This window comes from Stenella coeruleoalba (assembly GCF_951394435.1).
Source record: "Stenella coeruleoalba genome assembly, chromosome: 3".
Classification (NCBI taxonomy): domain Eukaryota; kingdom Metazoa; phylum Chordata; class Mammalia; order Artiodactyla; family Delphinidae; genus Stenella; species Stenella coeruleoalba.
Window position 1 is genome coordinate 92,513,854 of NC_137148.1, and position 20,074 is coordinate 92,533,927.

Here is a 20,074-nt window from a genome sequence, read left to right on the forward strand (position 1 = left end):
TTATGCCACAAAGCCATGTGAATCTGTAAAATCAATTACCCACTATAGACCTCAGTTTCTTTTTCTCTCTGCTTTTCTCCCTTCTATTTTGCCACAATATCTTTTACAAATGAAATATTTTGTAGAAATCCTGCCTGCTCATCCATCACTCTCCATCCCCACCCCTAAGCGGGGCTTCTGCTACTTTGGATTCCTTGGAGTCTGTTTGAAAACTGGAACCAGCGGATTTCCTAGGCCCCTTCTGGTCTTTGATTCTGGTTTAGAATTCTTAAAAAGGCATTGGTGATTAGTGAGATGGCTGGGACTATGCACTTTTTAGAAAAAGAATTTAACTCTTTTGAGCATGAGAAGCTACATAATGCAGATATGCTTGCAGTTTTCTCCCAGTGTTTAAAGTTCTGATGCATCCAAATGAACTATAGTTTTAAAGAATGTGTACTTTTAAAGAATGTTTAAAAATTGTTATTTAGTGCAGGGAACATCCATTTGGTTCAGTGAACAGCATTTTGACCATTTAAATTAGTGATTCTTTTTTTTTTTAATTATTTGTTTATTTTTGGCTGCATTGGGTCTTCATTGCTGGGTGTGGGCTTTCTCTAGTTGCAACGAGTGGGGGCTACTTTTTGTTTTGTGGTGCGCGGGCTTCTCATTGTGGTGGCTTCTCTTTGTTGTGGAGCACGGGCTCTAGGCATGCGGGCTTCAGTAGTTGTGGCACACGGGCTCAGTTGTTGTGGCTCGCGGGCTCCAGAACACTGGCTCAGTAGTTGTGGTGCACGGGCTTAGTTGCTCCGTGGCATGTGGGATCTTCCCAGACCAGGGCTCGAACCTGTGTCCCCTGTGTTGGCAGGCTGATTCTTAACCACTGTGCCACCAGGGAAGTCCCTAAACTAGTGATTCTTAAGCCTGGCTGCACAGTAACAACCCCTAAGGAACTTTTAAAGTCCTATGGAATCTGTCCTCCATTCCAGAGATTCTGAAGTACTTGCTCTGGGGTGGGACGTGGCTTCAGTGTTGAAAAGCTCCAGGTGATGTTTCCTCTGTTGTGCAGTTGGGACATAAGACCACTGATAGACAGGTACATTTAGCAACATTCTGTCAGAAGCACAGTTAATATTGTGACTGTATCATACTCCTTTGTTGACAGGCTCATTCTCAGATAAAAGATGAATGTGAAAACAAGGTACAATATTGTGAGTGATTATGTTTGTGATGAGATGAGAAATTTTTATGTCAAAGCCTTTGCTGTAATACCGAATGGTTAGTAGTTCTTGTGGCCGTTATGGCCATCTCATGTTCTTTGCAAGCAAAGGTTAAGCTGTTAAGTAATTTATAATCTTTGCTTCTTTTTAAAGACAGAAAAAGATGTGAATTGCCTTGAACCATGGTTAATAAAGGAAATGGATGCTTGTCTTTCTGACATATGGCTGCGTAAAGATGTTGATGCCTTTGCTCAGGTCTTTCACCTTATTTTAACTGAAAATGTTAGTGGTAAGTATAATTTATTTAAGTTTTTTGTATTACTCTTGAAGTTATTTATTATGATAGAAGTGTAGCTTAATTCATAAAATTCAAAATTCACTTTTTGTTCACAACCAATATTTTGTTCTTTTGGAGTACTATTTCAAATGTACAAATCAGGATCTTCTTATTAGCATAGTAGAATAGATAAGTATTGTATTAAATCAGGGACTCTTAACTTAATGTCTCCAGAATAGTTTCATGGGGTCTGTGAATATATGACAGTTATATGCAAAAGTATTTTTATGTGTATAAAATTTGTAACATAAATATACTCCCCCCTATGCATCACCTTTACCCCTGGAGTATCTTGGGTTTTCAAAGAGATTTGTTATTTCAAAACAGGGGAAAAATGTTAATAACTTTAACTCTAGATTATTCATTCAATAAATGGAAAATTTTAGTATACCTTTAGTTATATAGGTTCAAGTTCTGATTCACATGTACCTGCGTTATGTCACATGACATATTTTCACTAATGATTTATTCTGATTTCATTAGTTGGTTATAATGGATATTGGCAATCGGTTGAGTTTTAGGACCCTGAAGGCTTTTAGGCAAAAGGTAGAATGATGATAATAAAAGGTCATTACTGGAAGGGATTTAGATGTCAAGTAGTTTATCCCCTCACTTGAACTTCTCAGCATTATTATTACTATACTTGATCACTCCTTTCTTGAAACATGTTCTTCAGTTAACTTCTGATATTCCATACTTGATTTATTTTCTTCTCATCACCCTGGCTGGTATGTCTTGGTTTCCTTGGCAGGATTTTTTTCTTTTTCTTGACCTCTGAATATGGAATGTCCCAGGCCTCAATCCTCAGACCTTCCTTCTATTTACACTTACTCCTTAGATGGATCTCATCTAGTCGAAGCTTTAAATATTTATTTAAAATGATTCCTAATTTTACGTCTCCAATCCTGAACTCCCCCCTCACTTCAATACACCTCACCACTTGACATCTCCGGTTGGGAGTCTGTTAGGGGAATAAAACTAGATATTCCCCAAACAACTTGATTCTCTGTTTCTCTACCTCTCTCTCAACCTGCTTTTTCCTTAGTGTTCCCTTAGTGATCATTATCAGTTGTAGACCTCTTTAAAAATGCATGTGCCTGGCCATCCCAGGCACACTGAATCTAACTCTAGGGTACTACCATTCACCTAGTTGCTAAGGCAACAAAATATAAAATCATCTTTGACTTTGCTCTCATACCCCACATATAATCCATTAGCAAATCTTGTTAGTTTTACCTTCTAAATAAATCCCGAATCTCACATGTTTTACTTCCTCTACTGCTGCCATCCTAGTCAAAGCCAACATTTTTTCCTGGACTATTACAGTGGACAATTAACTGCTTCTATTCTTATGTTACTAGTCTGTTCTCCAGAGAACAATCAGATTGATCCTTTTGACAAGGAAATTGGATCATGCCACTTCTCTTCTCTTAGCTGTCCCATGGCTTTCAATTACACTTTGAATAAAAATCAAAGTTCTTTCCCTGATTTAGTCTCTGACAGTCTTTTTTATCTCATTTTCTACTACTCTTTTCCTTGTTCACTGTGCTTTAGCCACTCTTGTCTTCTTGCTCTTCATATATGCTCTTCATATGGCCCATTCCCGCCTTTGGGCCTTTGCTTTTGTTGTTTTCTGTGCTTGGAACGCGGTCCCCACAGATACTCATATGGCCCAATGCCTACTTCATTTAGGTTTCTATCCATAAGTTAGGAAATTTGAACTCTGAGACATGTTGCTTTAAAATATTTATAAAACATTTTAAAGTATTTTTGTATTATCTTTGACCCTCTTCCTAGATATTTCTTTAGAGAGTACTAGACTATTACTTTGATAATGGTCATCCATTATGACCATCCAGGTCCCTCTCCTTTATAGTTTTATTGGACATTTTCCGGAGCCCAGTATTCTAATGTCTTAGGCCATGTGTATGTAGTAAACTAAAATGTTATGGTATCTCTATGAACAGTAATTTACTTCCCATGTTTTTATTTCTCTTCTAAAATCTCAACTCTTAATTGGCACCAGAGTTGAGAATACTTCATGTGATCCAGGAAGCCTTGGGCTTGGTAGATTTTTTTTTAATCATATCAATTTCCCTCTGTGATCTTGTATAACCAGGTAGTAATTAGCTGGTTTTGTAAGACTAGGCATTCTATGGAACACTGGATGCTAATCATCTATTGCTGCATAACAAATGATTCCCAAACTCAGCAACCTGAAACATCTATTATTTCACATAGTTTCTGAGAGTCAAGAATCTGGGAGTGGCTTAACTGAGTGGTTCTGGTTCCTAGTCACTCATGGAGTAGTAGTTAAGCTGTTGGCAGGGGTTCAGTCATCTTAAGGTTTATTGGGGCTGGAGGATCTGCTTCCAAGAAGGCTCACTCATATGGCTGTTGGCTAGAGGCCTCAGTTTGTCTCTGGCTGTTGGTTGAAGGCCTCAGTTCTTCGCCATCTGGACCTCTCCATAGGATTGCCTTATTCTTCCCAGAATGTGGCAGCTGGCTTCTCCCAGAGTGTGTGATTCAGAAGAGAAGAAGAAAAGGCAAGCAGGAAGCTATAGGTACCTTTCGTGACCTAGTCTCCAAAGTTGCACACCATCTTTTCCACTTTATTCTATTTGCTAGAATGAGTCACTTAGTCCAGCTCACACTCAAGGAGAAGGGAATTAGGCTCCACCCCTTGAAGGGAAGAGTATTAAAGAATTTTTGGATGTTTTCAAACTCCCACACTTATCCATACCCCTAATTGAATATTCCGTTGAACAGTAATTCCCATATATTGAGTACAAATCATAATCTTTGCAGACCTCTGTAATAATGCATGTTCCTGGCCATCCCAGACCTACTGAATCTTAATCTAGGAGTAAGGCATAGCTATCTGTGTTTTCAGAAATAAAAAGCCTGAAGTAATTCTCTCCATAGGTTCCTCTCCCCACCTTAAGAACCGTTGGCTTATATTAATAACGGATACCATGTTTTAGAGGGTTGTTAAATTATGAGGATAATTGGGTATATATGGAAAATTAAATTTTTCCTTTTGTAATTATCTTAAATTTTACTACAGAGGTTTTTTTTCAGTGGTGATTTCTTTCTGAAATTTTTTAATTTTATAATTTATGAAAATTAGTTCTCAGTAATTATAGTATGTTGCATTGCTTGAAATATATTCTAAGAATGAATTTAAATTCAATAAAAGTTTAATTTTTTTCTCATGGAAGGGTTTTGTGGGAAGTAAACTTCCTGCCAGTGTTATTCTCATTAAGCATCTAAGATAATAAGAACCTGACATGATGGGGTAATAAAAGCAAAACAAAAGGACCTCAGAAAATCATTTTGAACTTTTCATTTGCCCTTTTAAGCATTCATTACCAGATACTGATGAAAATTAACTTTTTAATTCTTTAATTATATCTTGTCATTTGGTCAAGGCATATCTAGGAAGATTACTTAAGGATTCTACAAAGTTAGTAGCTTTCCTTTTCTGTTTTAATTAACAACTATCTTTCCTTCTCCTGCCTTCCAACTGATAGTACCTATTTCATCCTGCTTATACTAAGGACACATCAGTATCAGGTCTTCTTGGATCAACTGAGTTAAAGGTTATACAATGCTGTTATATACTTAGGTAAAGGAGCAAGTCCCAGGTTAATTCTCCTAACATTCAAGAAAATTAAAATGATTTTCCAAAGTAATTTGGGAATGTAACATTTATGTATCTTTTCCTTCTTTTAGTGGATTACAGACATAGTGAAACCAGTGCAACAGCTTTGATGGTTGCTGCAGGACGAGGTTTTTCAAGTCAAGTAGAACAGTTAATTAGTATGGGAGCCAATGTTCATATTAAAGCATCAAATGGCTGGTAATTTTAAATTGCATTCATTCTTTGTATATCTTTGTATAACTACACATATCTATTTTGATTTCTTATATGTCTTTATATTAAAAGCTATTTGTAATAATTGCTCATACATCTCTACTTTAATGGGTGAATGAATAAATATGAGTAACTGGTTTTATAATTTTGAGAATATTATTTCTTTTTCTTAATTCGATATCTTTGAATTTTGGCAGGATGGCTTTAGATTGGGCTAAACACTTTGGACAGACTGAAATTGTGGATCTTCTAGAATCTTACAGGTAACACTTTATACTATTTTTAATTAATCCTGACTCCTTTTTAAAAAACTTAGCCATATAAATCATAGAATGTGACAAATGAAGGCTATTTATAGTCTCTTATCCAGATTTTTTTGTGTGTGTTTCTAAGGAGTTTTTCTAATAACAGCTTTCAGTTATTTTGTAGGTTGTTAGTAAGATCCACTGTATTATAGTATTTACCTTATTTTTTATTTTATCTTAAAAGAGAAGAAGGGGAATCTCCAGTTAAACTTGGTATTTGTCTCTCTGCATTTCCCCAAAACCTCACTAAAATGGTAAGGAAGGAATATAAAATGTGTAAACTAACAAAGTCAAAGAGAATGGAAGAGGATATGCAACTGATGAAAGATGTTAGTAAATTTTTGGATGATATATGGCTAATGGATTACTGATGTTTGACTTAGCAAAGCTAAGAAAGCTGAAGCCTGAGTACCTAAAGAGGGAAGTGCCAATGAGAAACAACCGCATTTTAAGCTTTGAACTTCTTAGAGGCTCATTCAACTACTTCTGAATGAAGCAATGAAAGAAAGGGCTAAAAAAATAACAGAGTTAGTTGAAATTCTCTATGAGGAATATTTGGAATTTCAGATTCCCTTCTCCCCTGCCCTCAGGTGATATCTCTTTCCCACTTTAGCAGGATGTAGGAAGTTTATTGAAAAATTAAACCATTTAGAGTTTGGACTTAGGGTGACCAGGTACAGTGGGAGAGTGGGAGTAAGGTATCAAACAGAAAAGGGGTTTAAGTGAAAGTCTACGTAAAGACTAAAAGTTGAGATACCATCCACTCCCTTCCCCTGATGTCCCTATCTCCTTTTCCTGTTTGAAGCTTATGTTCTTTGGCAGAAAACTTGAGAATTCCTTCCTGGAAAAACAGACCAAGCCTAGAGAAAAGATTTAGAACTTTAAGAGGTTTGGTATTCCTTCAATGAAATGACCATCTTTAAACCAGATAACTCAATTTTCCCCACTTGTACACATGGAGGTTTTTGTGCTTTACTCTTTAAAAATAAACAAACTGCCAAGGATTGATCACCAGACATTTGAGTGGAAAAAGCACTCAAACATCAAATAAACAGTAACAACAAAAAACCCCAAGAAGTTGAATAAAACTGAGCATCAGTGACCAGAAGAAAACTTCAAAAATAGTAATCGAAAATAACATTCATGAACCAGAAAACAGTGTGCTTAAAAAAAAGAAAAAAAGGAACAGACCACAAATCTTTGTTCAAATTTCATCTTCATGAGGGCTACCCAAATTTACCTATCTATTGCAATCTGCCTCCCCCACAGCTGATCCTCTTTAACGTGTTCTACTTTTTCTTTTGTCCATAGGACCTACCATCCTCTAATAAACTATATAATTTACTTATTTACTGTATTTATTGGTTTATTGTCTGTCTCTTCTCTCCAGTGGAATTTAGTAAGCTTCTTGTCTCCTTTGTTCAGGGACAGTGTCTGGATATAGATGTTCAGTGATTATTTTTGAAAGAATGAATAAACAAGAAAGAGCCCTTGAAAATTAAAATGTGATAGCAGAAAAATAATTCAGAAGGGTTGCAAGATAAAGTTGAAAAAAATTGCTGACAGAGTAGGAAAAAAAGACAAAAAAATAGAAAATAGTAGAAAAAGGATAGGAAAATTTATTTCCTATGTATTTTTTTATGAGGAAGCTGTTAGAGAATGTGTCCTACAAAAATGAGGAGGTGAAGTAAAACAGAGAAGAACACAGTAGATCCAGCACAGGAGATAGGTGAAAGAAATGCTTAGTATGTTGGTGCACAGGGCTATTCCTATGACAGCTGCCCAGTAGGCCTTGTCTCATAGAAACAGAAGATAGAGAGCTCCAGGAGGAAAGTCCCTCTGGGGTAAAAAGGATTACCTGATGGTTTTGATCATATTAAAAAGATTTTATGAATTTGTTGGACATTTTGGGAAGAATTAGTGCTAAGTACACAGAAAACTAAGCAAATAAAAATTAGACAGTAATTACTCAAGGAAAACCAAAAAGTTACAGAAGAAAGGGAGTGTAATCATAGTTTACTATTTAGCTCAGGGGTAAATAATGTTTACGTAGCAAAGTAAAGCTGAATGCAGATTTAACGAAAATTGTATGGGTTTGTGTGTGTGGAAACTATATGAGGGTGGGGGTGGTGACCTCATTTTTCATTAATTGGAGATTCACAGATAATTACTAAATTGTTAAATCAATAAATAGCAGAAGATGCATGTTGCTTAGAAATACGGCAGTAAATACCAAAAGTAATGGCTAAAAGAATTGAAAAAGGTCCTAGGCAGTGTGACTAGGAGTGGAGAGGGGTTTTTGTTAGAACTTCTATAAAACCCTTGTTTATTAACACTATGTACATGTATTACTTTGATTTCAAAAAAAAAAGGGCAATACTTCCAAAATCCTATGAAACTGTTATAATTCTTCTTTTAGATAATTATTTTAGATAAATTTTGATGTTTATACAGAGTTTAGATTAGACATTTAAAGAAAAAATATATTTAAAAGAAATTTAAAGGAAATGTATTTTATAGTACACTGATAGCTTTTATCTATTTTCAACCGATAAGACTGTCAAAAAAATAATAGAGTATGAAGTTAAAATATATTAAAACATTTATTATTCAAGAACATATAAAATGTTTTATTTGACTTGGGTTTTTGTATTTAAATCTGTAGATGAAGTCTCGGGTATTAGATGAAGTAAACATTTGAAATATGAAATTAGTTTTATCATTTTAATTTCATTAAATGATAATGTAGAGTCTCAAAGTCTTGGCAGATCCAAATGCTAATTCTGGTGTGGTGGGTTTTATTATCATTTCATTAATAGCACCAGAACTTGTACCAGAACTTCCTTTTAATGCTAACACTTCGAATGTTCCAGATATTGTTACGGTGTTAGGTGTAGCTCAATATGTACTACAGATTACCATGTAAAACAGTTATCTGGATAATATTTTAATTATCCCAGCTAAGTCAGCTTTCTTTTTATTCCACAGATCATGATGTTATCAACTATAAATTTCAAATATTTAAATTAAATTTATTATGTTTGCTGGATTATTGATACTTGATATCTAAAGTTTATAGCATTAAACAAAGAACATAATACCTCCTTAATTTACCTGGTAAAAATAAGAAAACAAAAAACTTGGAATGTTTTAAATTGCATTTAAAAATTTCAAATACTACAATTATAATGTTGCAGAAGTTTCATATTTTTCCTATTGAAAGCAGTCTTTTTTTTAAAAAAAATATTTATTTTTGGCTGTGTTGGGTCTTTGTTGCTGCACATGGGCTTTCTCTAGTTGTGGCGAGCGGGGGCTGTTCTTTGTTGCGGTGCATGGGCTTCTCATCGCTGTGGCTTATTTTTATTGCGGAGCACGGGCTATAGGCCTGTGGGCTTCAGTAGTTGTGGCTCGTGTGCTCAGTAGTTGTGGCTCATGGGGTCTAGAGCGCAGGCTCAGTAGTTGTGGCACACAGGCTTAGTTGCGCTGTGGCATGTGGGATCTTCCCGGATCAGGGCTTGAACCCGTGTCCCCTGCATTGGCAGGCGGATTCTTAACCACTGTGCCACCAGGGAAGTCCCTGAAAGCAGTCTTATGTTATTTTTCTGCTAAGCTCTTTAAGAAAGATTGGGCTGAACTGAACTTTCTAGAAATCATATTGATAATTACTAGTGATGGCAGTTTTATATTTTCACTTACAGGATGAAGAAGCAAGGGGGTTATTTCAGTAATTTCTACTGATTTTGGCTTTCGGGAAATAGCATAATCAACCTGCTTTTAGTATAGGATAACTGAATTAGTCATTTTAAGCTGATACCTGTAGACTGTTTTTTTTTTATGTATGAACTATTCTCCAGAATATTGTTTATAATAATGAACAATTAGAAACAACCTATTAAGAAAAGGTAAATGACGAGCAAAAGTTTGTGTTTTTTTAAGTTTTATTGGGATAAAATTCACATACCATATAATTCACCTACTTAAGTGTATAATCCAGTGGTTTTTAGTACGTATGTTCAAAGAGTTATGCAGTCATCACCACAGCCAATTCTGAGAACATTTTCATCACCCCAGAAAGAAATCTGTGCTCATTAGAGGTCACTTCTAATTTTCCCCAACTTTAGCAGCCCTAGGCAACCACTCATCTACTTCCCATTTCTATAGATTTATCTGTTCTGGACATTTCCTGTAAATGGAATCATATAATATGTGATCTTCTGTGATTGGTTCTTTCACTTAGCATAGTGTTTTCAAGGTTTGTACATGTTGTACCATCTTTCTAATGACTGAGTAATATTCCATTCTATGGATAGACCATAGTTTGTCTATCTGTTCATCAATTGATGAACATTTTGGTTGTTTACACTTTTGGGATGTTATAAATAGTACTGGTATAAACATTTGTATACAGATTTTTATGTGGACATATATTTTCATTTCTTCTTGTCTATATACCTAGGAGTCTAACTGCTGGGCCATATGGTAACACTATGTTTAACAGTTTTGAAGATCTGCCACATTGTTTTCCAAAGTGGTTGCACCATTTTACATTCCCACTAGCAGTGTATTAGGGTTCCAATTTCTTCACACCCTCTCTCACACTTATTATTATCTGTCTTTTTTATTATAGTCATCCTAGTGGGTGTGAAGTGGTATCTCATTGTGGTTTGAATTTCATTTCTCTCATGACTAATGATGTTGAATGTATTTTCATGTGCTTATTGGCTATTTGTATATTTCCTTTGGAGAAATGTCTTCAGATAGAGTTTTTTTAAAAACACATATTGCCAAATTTTACTTTGAGTAATATACTTGAAACCAAAATATGAATTACATTATAGAGTATTAATTGTCACTTACCCTCTTTAGAGTATATTGAAAATTTGAACATGGACATAATGGGAATCATTGGCCTTTAAGCGTTACTCTTTTTAATGAAATTTGACTTGGTCTGTGTTTTTCTTTTCTAGTGCTTCATTGGAATTTGGAAATTTAGATGAAAGTTCTTTGGTTCAAACAAATGGGAGTGATCTCAGTGCAGAAGACAGAGAGCTCCTGAAAGCTTATCATCATAGTTTTGATGATGAAAAAGTAGACTTGGATTTGATCATGCATCTTCTATACAATATCTGCCATAGTTGTGATTCTGGTAAATAAGTATTGTCTAAAAGAACTGAAGCAAAAATATATTCTTTGACTTAAATTTAGTATTTTGTGTGTGTACAAATTTTTATACAATTTTGTTGATAATAATGCACAAATAATCTCTTGTGTCATTTTATAAGTATTAGAATATATCAGTACTTGAAAACACATGATGTAGTTCATTATAGCTAGTTGTTTTGATTGATTTTGGTTTTACAAAGAGATTTAATGTTTTAAAAAAAGTCATTCTTCTTCAAGGTGCAATATTGATTTTCCTGCCTGGATATGATGAAATTGTTGGTCTGAGGGATCGCATCCTGTTTGATGACAAGCGGTTCGCTGACAATACTCATAGGTAAAAGCTAAAGCTTTATATTTATTGCATTAAATAACAGTTAGGTACCACAGTATAATTTCTCTTAATTGTCGACAGGTACCAAGTCTTTATGCTTCATTCAAATATGCAAACATCCGATCAAAAGAAGATATTAAAAAACCCACCTGCAGGTGTTCGAAAAATAGTAAGCTTCATAAAATCTTCTTTTTTCCATTTTATTAGTCATTGGTTTTGCTTTCATATTAACGATAACATAATATCCAATTGCAGATCCTTTCCACCAATATTGCTGAAACCAGCATCACAGTCAATGACGTTGTCTTTGTTATTGATTCTGGTAAAGTGAAAGAGGTATGTATGGATAAGTTGTATTTTTACCTAAATGACAAAGGTTAAGTTCCATAACAGTAAATGCTTTTATAAGCAGAATTCATTTTAATGGGAAAATTTCTGGTTCTAAGATGAATTTAACGTAGTAAATGTTGGTTTCACTAAAGTAAATATTCTGCCTTAAACAATTCAGTTTGTAGGATCTGTCTTATTTTAACAAATTATACAAAAAAATTTAGCCTCTGCTCACTAAATATTAGGAATAAAATAAAGGATTTGGCTAGTTACAGTGAAAATTTTGTCAATGTGGGAATTTGATTACATATTTTGTATGTTTTCTTTCTACTCATGGTCATGGACCGTGTCCCTCTTGTTCATTGTTATATCTCCAGTGCTCCACATATAGTAGGTATTCAAAAGATACTTAGTTCAAGAGAACCATGCTGATAGGAAACAAACAAACATAAAACCAGGCTTCAGCAAATGATGGCTAGCAGTAAAATTGGGCCCATCACCTGCTTTTGTAAAAATAAATTTTGTTGGAATACTGCCATGTCTACTTTTCACCCATCGTCTGTGGCTGCTTTCACACTCCAGTGGCAGATTTGAGTAGTTGCAACAGACCCCCTCTGCAAAGGCTAAAATATTTACTGCCAATTCCTGATATAAATAAAAGGCAGCATTTATTTCCTTTTAGTGTTGGAATGCCCAGCAATTCTCAGCATCCTTAATTTTGGTCGATCCTTTCACTGAAATAATTGAAAGTGATAGAGGTAATTGATTTTTCAAGGAGAGCAATGCTATCCATGTTGGGAAAGCAAATTATATCTGTTCTAGTGGATATGAATGATCATTTTTAATGTGAAAAAATTAATTGCCTTTAGGTGTTATTTATCAAGTAAACTGTGATGGTAGTGCCAAAGTTATTTTATGTACAAAATTGTTAAATGTAACATTTTATTAAAAACAAAATAAGCAGCATCTTTTCTAAAAATCCCATAATTAAACAATTATGAGAACACATTTGTATTTGCTCTATGTAGTAATTTTATGAAAAGGAAGGTGTAAAGTCACTGAATGATTGATGTATATATTCTAGCAATGAATTCTTTTAAAATATTTTTCTACGTAAGTTTCCACTTTAGAAGTGAAAGTATGGGGATAGTAATGGTTCTTTTTTACCTTCTCTTTTGTAACATTCTGGATAGGCTAACTGCATTAGTAGTTCAGCAGGAGGTAAAATGGAAGGGGTTAAAAATTATTCAGTTGGGAATAGGATTACTTTAGTGATTATTGTTATTCTTCCAATCAACTTCCTGGAAAGTATTTCAGAAAACGTCTTTCCCTGGTCACTCCTATTACCCACAGTGATGTAAATCTGATAGAAAATGACCTCAAGGAATAGATCAGTTCTCTCCAATCTTGATGCCTTATGAGAACTGACTGCCATTATCCAAGTGTAGCAGAGAAAAACAGATAGCTTAGCAAGGCACAGAATGAGGAAGTTTTACAGCTCTTCTAAGTTTAGTTTTCATTCTTTTTCCTTAGAATGTTTGTGACCAGAAATCTGGATTTTTTTTTAAAATCAGTATCCTGTTTTAATTAATCAAAGGGGACTTTGAATTAAACTCGATGTGCTAAAATATGTTCCTAATGTTTTCTGCTATTTCTTCTTAAATACCTTTTATGTATTAACATGAAGGTGATTTAAATATTACAGAAATCCTTCGATGCACTGAATTTTGTTACAATGTTAAAAATGGTGTGGATTTCCAAAGCTAGTGCCATACAGCGAAAAGGCAGGTAATGTATATTTAATGGACATTGATTCAATTGCCTATAAAATGGAAACATTTTCATATGTATTACATATTTAATATATATTCTACTTTCTCTAAAATGTTAAAACTTTCGTGTTAGTCTTAATTTTTATATTATTTTTGCAAAGCATACCATTTTAATACTTATTTTAAAAGTTGAATTTAGGTTATGTTAAAAATAAAAATTTTTGTCTAGTATGATCTACACTCAGAAGACATAAGAAACTTAAAAAACAAAAATAAAAGCAGTGTAAGATGTAGGACTAATTTCTGTACAATACATAAAAAGCTCCATGAAAATCAATTAAATAAAGACCACTACATTAACCTCACATATACCACATATATCTCATATATACCTAAAGAAATGTGAATTAATGAGGTACTATTTTTTACTTATCAGATTGGCATCAATGAAAATTTTTAACAGCACACACAACAAGAGTTGACAAAAGAATGGGCCAATAGGCTTTCACAGTTTGCTGATGGGAGTTTATATTGATGTGACTTCTTCAGAGGATGATTTGAAACTGTTTATCCAGATCTCCCCTTTAGCAGTGGATTCTACTTCTCATAATTTATCCTGAGCATACTTGTACTCAGGATAAATGTGTGCCAAGTATGTGGCACTCATAGTATGTGTGCCAAGATGTATGTTTAAGAATGTTTTTTGCAGTATTATTTGTAGTAGTGAAAAGTCTAGGAACACTGTAGTATCCATAACTAGTGAAGTGATTAAGCAAATTGTATTATTGTCACACAATGTCATACTAAGTAACTGTTAAAAGGAAATATGTAGATGTATGTGTTTTATATGGAATGAGTTTTCAGAAACTCATATTAATTGAAAAAAGTAAGGTATAAAACATGTATCTAGTATTTTCTTGTTCTAAAAAATATCTATGCATGTGTATGTTTGCATGTATATTTAGACACATATGTTGTTGAGGCTGAGATAAACATTACAAAACAATGATTGTTGACTCTGAGAAGGAGGATTTGTGGGGCTCTTGGAGGAAGGAGACAATTTTTATTTTTGTATTTTTTGTATTTCAGTTATTTAGCACATACTTGCATTACTTTTTCATTTTTAAAAAGGCAAGATTAAAAAGAGTCGTATTTTTCAGTAATTACTTGACTAATTTTTCTTGCATTTTAACTAACAAGAAAACATCAGATACTGACTTTAAGAGTGCTGCCTACTGTAGACGGTGGATACATTGATTTCTGTACTTTATAACTTCATAGAATGCTCTTTGTTGTTGTTATTTGTTGTTGTTATTGTGTCAGTTGTCTTCTTATGACAAGTGTGGCTTGGCACATTGAGCTGGACTTATACCATGTTAATAGTATATTATCAGGGATAAAAATCAGAAATTATAGAAATTTTCTTTGTCATCTTTTTCAACAGATGTTTTTTGGCAGCCTTCACTGTGCAAGTGTTAGGGGTGCAATGATGAATAAACTATGGTCTGATGGGTAAAGTTTGAGATGGGGAAATGTTGCAGTCCATCTTGGAATCCAATAAATTAAGCAATTTTAATATTATGTGATCTGCACTGTAACTAGATAATGCTTCTAGAGGAGTTAAGATAGAATCTGAGACAAATATGATTAAATAGTTATTTTGGGAAGGCATTGCAGAGGGAAAACATTCACAGAGGCCTAAAGGCAAGAGTGACAAAGAAAGTTGTTTGGATGGAGTTTAGTTTAGAGGAGAATAATGAAAAATGAGTGGAAAGAGGTAAGTTGCAGACTGGTCCTTTAGGACCATTTTGTATTTTCTCTCTCTCCTTTTTCTTTTTAATAACATGGCTATAGTATTCTTTCATCTTTTTGAGGAATGAATAGGTAGAGACAAAAATGATGGTAGGAGGACCCCAGTAGGAGACTCTTTTCATTAATCCTGTCATTTACAATAAGGGAGAGATGAGAGTAGCCTGAATTATTATAGTGGTGGTTGAAATAAAGAGGAATATAGGCATACCTCCCCTTACTGCACTTCTCAGATACTGAATTTTTTACAAATTGAAGGTTTATGGCAATCTTGTGCACCCCGTGTTGAACAAGTCTATCAGCACTATTTTTCCAACGGCGTTGCTCAATTCTTGTCTCTGTGTCACATTTTGGTAATTCTTGAAATATTTCAAACTTTTTCATTATTACTATATTTGTTATGGTGATCTCTGATCAGTGGTCTTTGATGTTATTATTGTAATTGTTTTGGGATACCACGAACTGTGCTCGTATAAGAAGGCAAACTTAATCCATAAATATTGTGTGTGTTCTGACTGCTCCACCGATCAGCCATTTCCCATCTCTCTCCTTGTTCTTGGGCTTCCCTATTCCCTGAGACACAATACTGAAATTAGGCCAATTAATAACCCTACAGTGGCACCTAAGTGTTCAAGTAAAAGGAAGAGTCGCACTTTTCTCACTTTAAATCAAAAGCTAGAAGTGAATAAGCTTAGTGAGGAGGGGATGTCAAAAGGTAAGACAGGCCGAAAGCTAGGCCTCTTAGCACCAGTTAGCCAGGTTGTGAATGTGGAGGAAAAGTTCTTGAATGAAATAAAAAGTGCTACTCCATTGAACACATGAATGATAAGAAATCGAAACAGCCTTATTGCTGATGTGGAGAAAGTTTTAGTGGTCTGGATAGAATATCAGATCAGCCACAACGTTCCCTTAAGCCAAAGCCTAATCCAGAGCAAGGTTCTAACTCTATTCAATTCTGTGAAGGCTGAGAGAGGTGAGGAAGCTGCAGAAGAAAAGTTTGAAGCTAGCAGAGGCTGTTTCATGGGGTTTAAGGACAGAAGCCATCTTCATAACATAAAAGTGGAGGTGAAGCAGCAAGTGCTGATATAGAAGCTGCAGCAAGTTATCCAGGAGATTTAGCTAAGATAATGAGGGTGGCTACACTAAACAGATTTTCCTTGGAAAGCAGCCATTTCTTGGAAGAAAATGCCACTAGGACAGGCTGACTCTCTTGTTAGGAGCTAATGCAAGTGGTGATTTGAAGTTGAAGCCAATGCTCATTGACCATTTTAAAAGTCCTAAGGTTCTTAAGAATTATGTTATATTTACTCTGCCTGTGCTTTATAAATGGAACAACAAAGCCTGGATGACAGCACATTTGTTTACAATATGTTTACTGACTATTTTAAGCCCACTGTTGAGACCTGCTGCTCAGAAAAAGTGACTCCTTTCAAAATACTACTGCTCATTGACAATGCACCTGGTCACCCAAGAACTCTAATGGAGATGTGCAATGAGATTAATATTGTTTTCTTGCCTGCTAACACAACATTCATTCCTCAACCCATAGATCAAAGAGTAACTTCAGCTTTCAAGTCTTATTCGTTAAGAAATACATTTTGTAAGGTTATAATTGCCATAAATAGTAATTCCTCTGATGGATCTGGGCAAAGTAAATTGAAAACTTTCTAGAAAGGATTCACCACTCTAGATGCCATTAGGAACATTTGTGATTCATGGGGAGACGTCAAAATATCAACATAAACAGGAGTTTGGAAGAAGTTGACTCCAACCCTCATGGATAACTTTGAGGGAGGAAGTAACTGCAAATGTGGTGGAAAGAGCAGGAGAACTAGAATTAGAAGTAGAGCCTGAAGATGTGACTGAATTGCTGCAATCACATGATGAAACTTTAACAGATGAGGAGTTGCTTCTTATGGATGAGCAAAGAAAGTGGTTTCTTCAGATAGAATCTACTCCTGGTCGAGCTGCTGTAAAGATTGTTGAAATGACAACAAAGGATTATATTACGTAAACTTAGTTGATAAAGCAGCAGCAGGGTTTGAGAGAATTGACTCTGATTTTGAAAGAAGTTCTGTGGGTAAAATGCTATCCATCCAACAGCATGGAATGCTTCAGAGAAATAGTTTATGAAAGGAAGAGGCCGTTGATGTGGCAAACTTCATGATTGTCTTATTTTAACAAATTGCCACAGCCTTCAGCCTTCAGCTGATCAGTCAGCAGCCATCAACACTGAGGCATGACTCTCCACCAGCAAAGAGGCTATGACTTTGAAGTCTCAAATGATGGCTAACGTTTTTTAATAATAAAGTATTTTTTAAATTAAGGTATGCACGTTGTTTATTTAGACGTAATGCTATTGCATGCTTAATGTACTACAGTATAGTGTAAACATAACTTTTCTGTGTATTAGGAAACCAAAACATTCTTGTGATTCACTTTATTGCAATGTTTGCTTTATTGCCATGGTCTGGAACTGAACCTGAAATATCTCTGAGGTATGCCTGTAAGTAACTAATTCAAGAGATATCCAGGAGAGTAATATTGGTGATTGTATGTCCAGGGGGTGGGGGTTAAGGAATAGAGTGGAATGAAGGATGTCTTACAGGTTTCTATGAAAATTTTGTGGATGGTGGTGCTATTGTCGGGGAAAATGTGAAGCGTGGTTATGTGGGGAGAATTAATTTTTGGTTGTGTTGTTTGAGTTGACTGTGGAAAATCCAAATGGAGCTAAGAGCCTTCTGAAATATAGGTCTAGAATTAGGATAAGGAGACCTAGGTGCTCGGAACTTGAAATTAGGAGGATTATTAATATCACTTGGGAGAGAGCAGAATAAGGAGAGCAAAGGGCTAAGGTCTGACCTCAGAGGAACATCAACATTTAAGAACTGGGAAGGATAGAAATCTTTCAGAGGAGGCTGGATAGGTGGGAAAGCTAATGGGTATGTAGTGAGGGAAATATTTGATGAAGGAAGGAATGGTCCAACAATGTCAGATTTTCTAACTTGTATCACACTGTGTTATAGTTAGGTTTGTCTCTTTGGATTATGAGCTTTGTGAGGCTACGTAGGGATATTTCTGTATCTCTGTCACTTGGCATATTCAGCCTTGCTATTAGCTGATACAGGGACTTTGGATGAAATTAAAAGTGACTGCTTTTCCTCAAGATGTATTTCTAGTGCTTTCCAGAAAATTATGCAAGTCTCTATGATCGTGGGGTAAATGACACTCCCTTAGAGTTGTGTAATGCATAACTTCCACAACTCTGTGTTTAGTGGGCCTAAACACAGTGCTTAGTATCAGCTCTGTAAAATTGATTAAATTTAAATTACCATATATTTATTCACGCCTTATTTTTTACTCACTTTTATTTTTGTGTATATATATATATATATATAGAGAGAGAGAGAGAGAGAGAGAGAGTATATAAATTTTTACCATTGTCTTAGAAGTATTACTTGTCAGGTAGTATTACTTGTCATTCATGAATCTCACTTTATAAATGAAATAATTGAGTCCAACAAATGTGAAGTACCTTTTCAAAGGTTAGGGGATCAGTATCAGAGTAGAGGTTCAGACTCGCATGTCCTGATACTGGTTCATTGTTCTGTCTCCTAAATCATATTGCTTTTACAGTTTCCTTATTATAGTCTTTATTCCTTGTTTGAGCCTTAATTTTGTGTTTCAATTTTAAGGGCAGGGCGATGCAGACCTGGAATTTGTTTCCGGCTGTTCAGTAGACTTCGATTCCAGAATATGTTGGAATTTCAGACTCCAGAACTTTTGAGAATGCCATTACAGGTGGAAATTTACTTAACTCTATCTAAAAGGCTATTTTTTGTGGGTGAGGGAGGAGAGGGACCATTTCAACTTATACTGATTGGGCTTTTAAAAAATCAATTTATAAAATAAAATTATAAAATATATATTATGGAGGGTGGTTATATATAACTAATATTTTTTTCTGTATAAGAAAATTTAACTCAAAAACCTCCAAAATTTAAAAGAATTACTTGAGTGCATTTGAATTTTAGTATGGTTTATAGATACATTGTTTTTTTAATGTAACATTCTAGGAGTCTGTCAACCACCTGAGTGTTCACCTTTTAAATTCTCAATGAGAAGTAGAAAACAAATCATTTAAAGTACAAAAGATAATACCAAAATCTCAGTTTAAGATGCTGATCTTACCTTGGTAGTTTTGGAATTGAGTTCACTGAGATTTCCTGGCCTGTATGAATTGTTTTCCTTTTGGTTTTCTGACTTCATGGAACAGCCAAACACTATGTACTTTCTAGGGAAAACTGTCAGAAGTGCATTAATTTGATTCTCTGGTGTGCTGAGCTAGATGCTGGCTTCCAAACCTTAAAGAGACACTGGGTCATATTTTTGGCATCCAGGTACCTGGATGACTTCCCACTTCTCCATGCCTGTGTGCCATTTTCTGTTCTTCTTAGGATATGCAAAGTTCTTAACAAAAGCCTAAATTATCTCTCCTGCTTGTGTCTCCAGTTTTAATTTTTTAATTCTTGCCTTTCCTCTTCTCTCTGCTCATACCAGTAGTTTCAGTTTCTGAAGCACATTTTGTTTCCTTCTATCTTAGGGCCTTCATATGTGCTATCCCCTCTCCATTGAAACCACCCCCTTATTCCTTTTCTGTTTAATTCCTAATTAATCTGTACATCTTACTTTAAGTGTCATTTCCTCAGAGAAATTGTCTTTGACTTCCCATGGCTGCCTCCTCCTACTCTTTCTTGAACTTGTGTTTACGTCTTTAGTTCCCTGTATCCTTCATAGCACTTATCCCAGTTGTAATTAAGTAGTTAATTATATAATTATTCTGTTTTTCACACACAGTGAAAATCCATGGGGGCAGTGTCTGCCTATCCTCTTCTTTTTCTCCAACTTGATACATGGTGCCTGGCACCTAGCAAAAACTTAAATATTTGTT

The 20,074-nt window shown here is 34.9% G+C and overlaps 1 protein-coding gene across 7 annotated transcripts in view; it reads left to right on the forward strand.

Annotated features, from left to right (window-relative positions):
* The window catches only part of YTHDC2 (YTH N6-methyladenosine RNA binding protein C2), an 82,722-nt gene that overhangs the window by 39,147 nt on the left and 23,501 nt on the right, over positions 1-20,074 (forward strand). For all 7 annotated transcript variants that reach the window (XM_079915318.1, XM_079915314.1, XM_079915315.1 and 4 more), the window contains 9 exons: positions 1,353-1,488; positions 5,272-5,398; positions 5,611-5,676; positions 10,686-10,864; positions 11,119-11,215; positions 11,294-11,381; positions 11,468-11,548; positions 13,248-13,330; positions 18,819-18,924. In XM_079915318.1, coding sequence (XP_079771444.1) covers positions 1,353-1,488; positions 5,272-5,398; positions 5,611-5,676; positions 10,686-10,864; positions 11,119-11,215; positions 11,294-11,381; positions 11,468-11,548; positions 13,248-13,330; positions 18,819-18,924 — 963 coding nt within the window. The remainder of the gene's footprint in view (positions 1-1,352; positions 1,489-5,271; positions 5,399-5,610; positions 5,677-10,685; positions 10,865-11,118; positions 11,216-11,293; positions 11,382-11,467; positions 11,549-13,247; positions 13,331-18,818; positions 18,925-20,074) is intronic.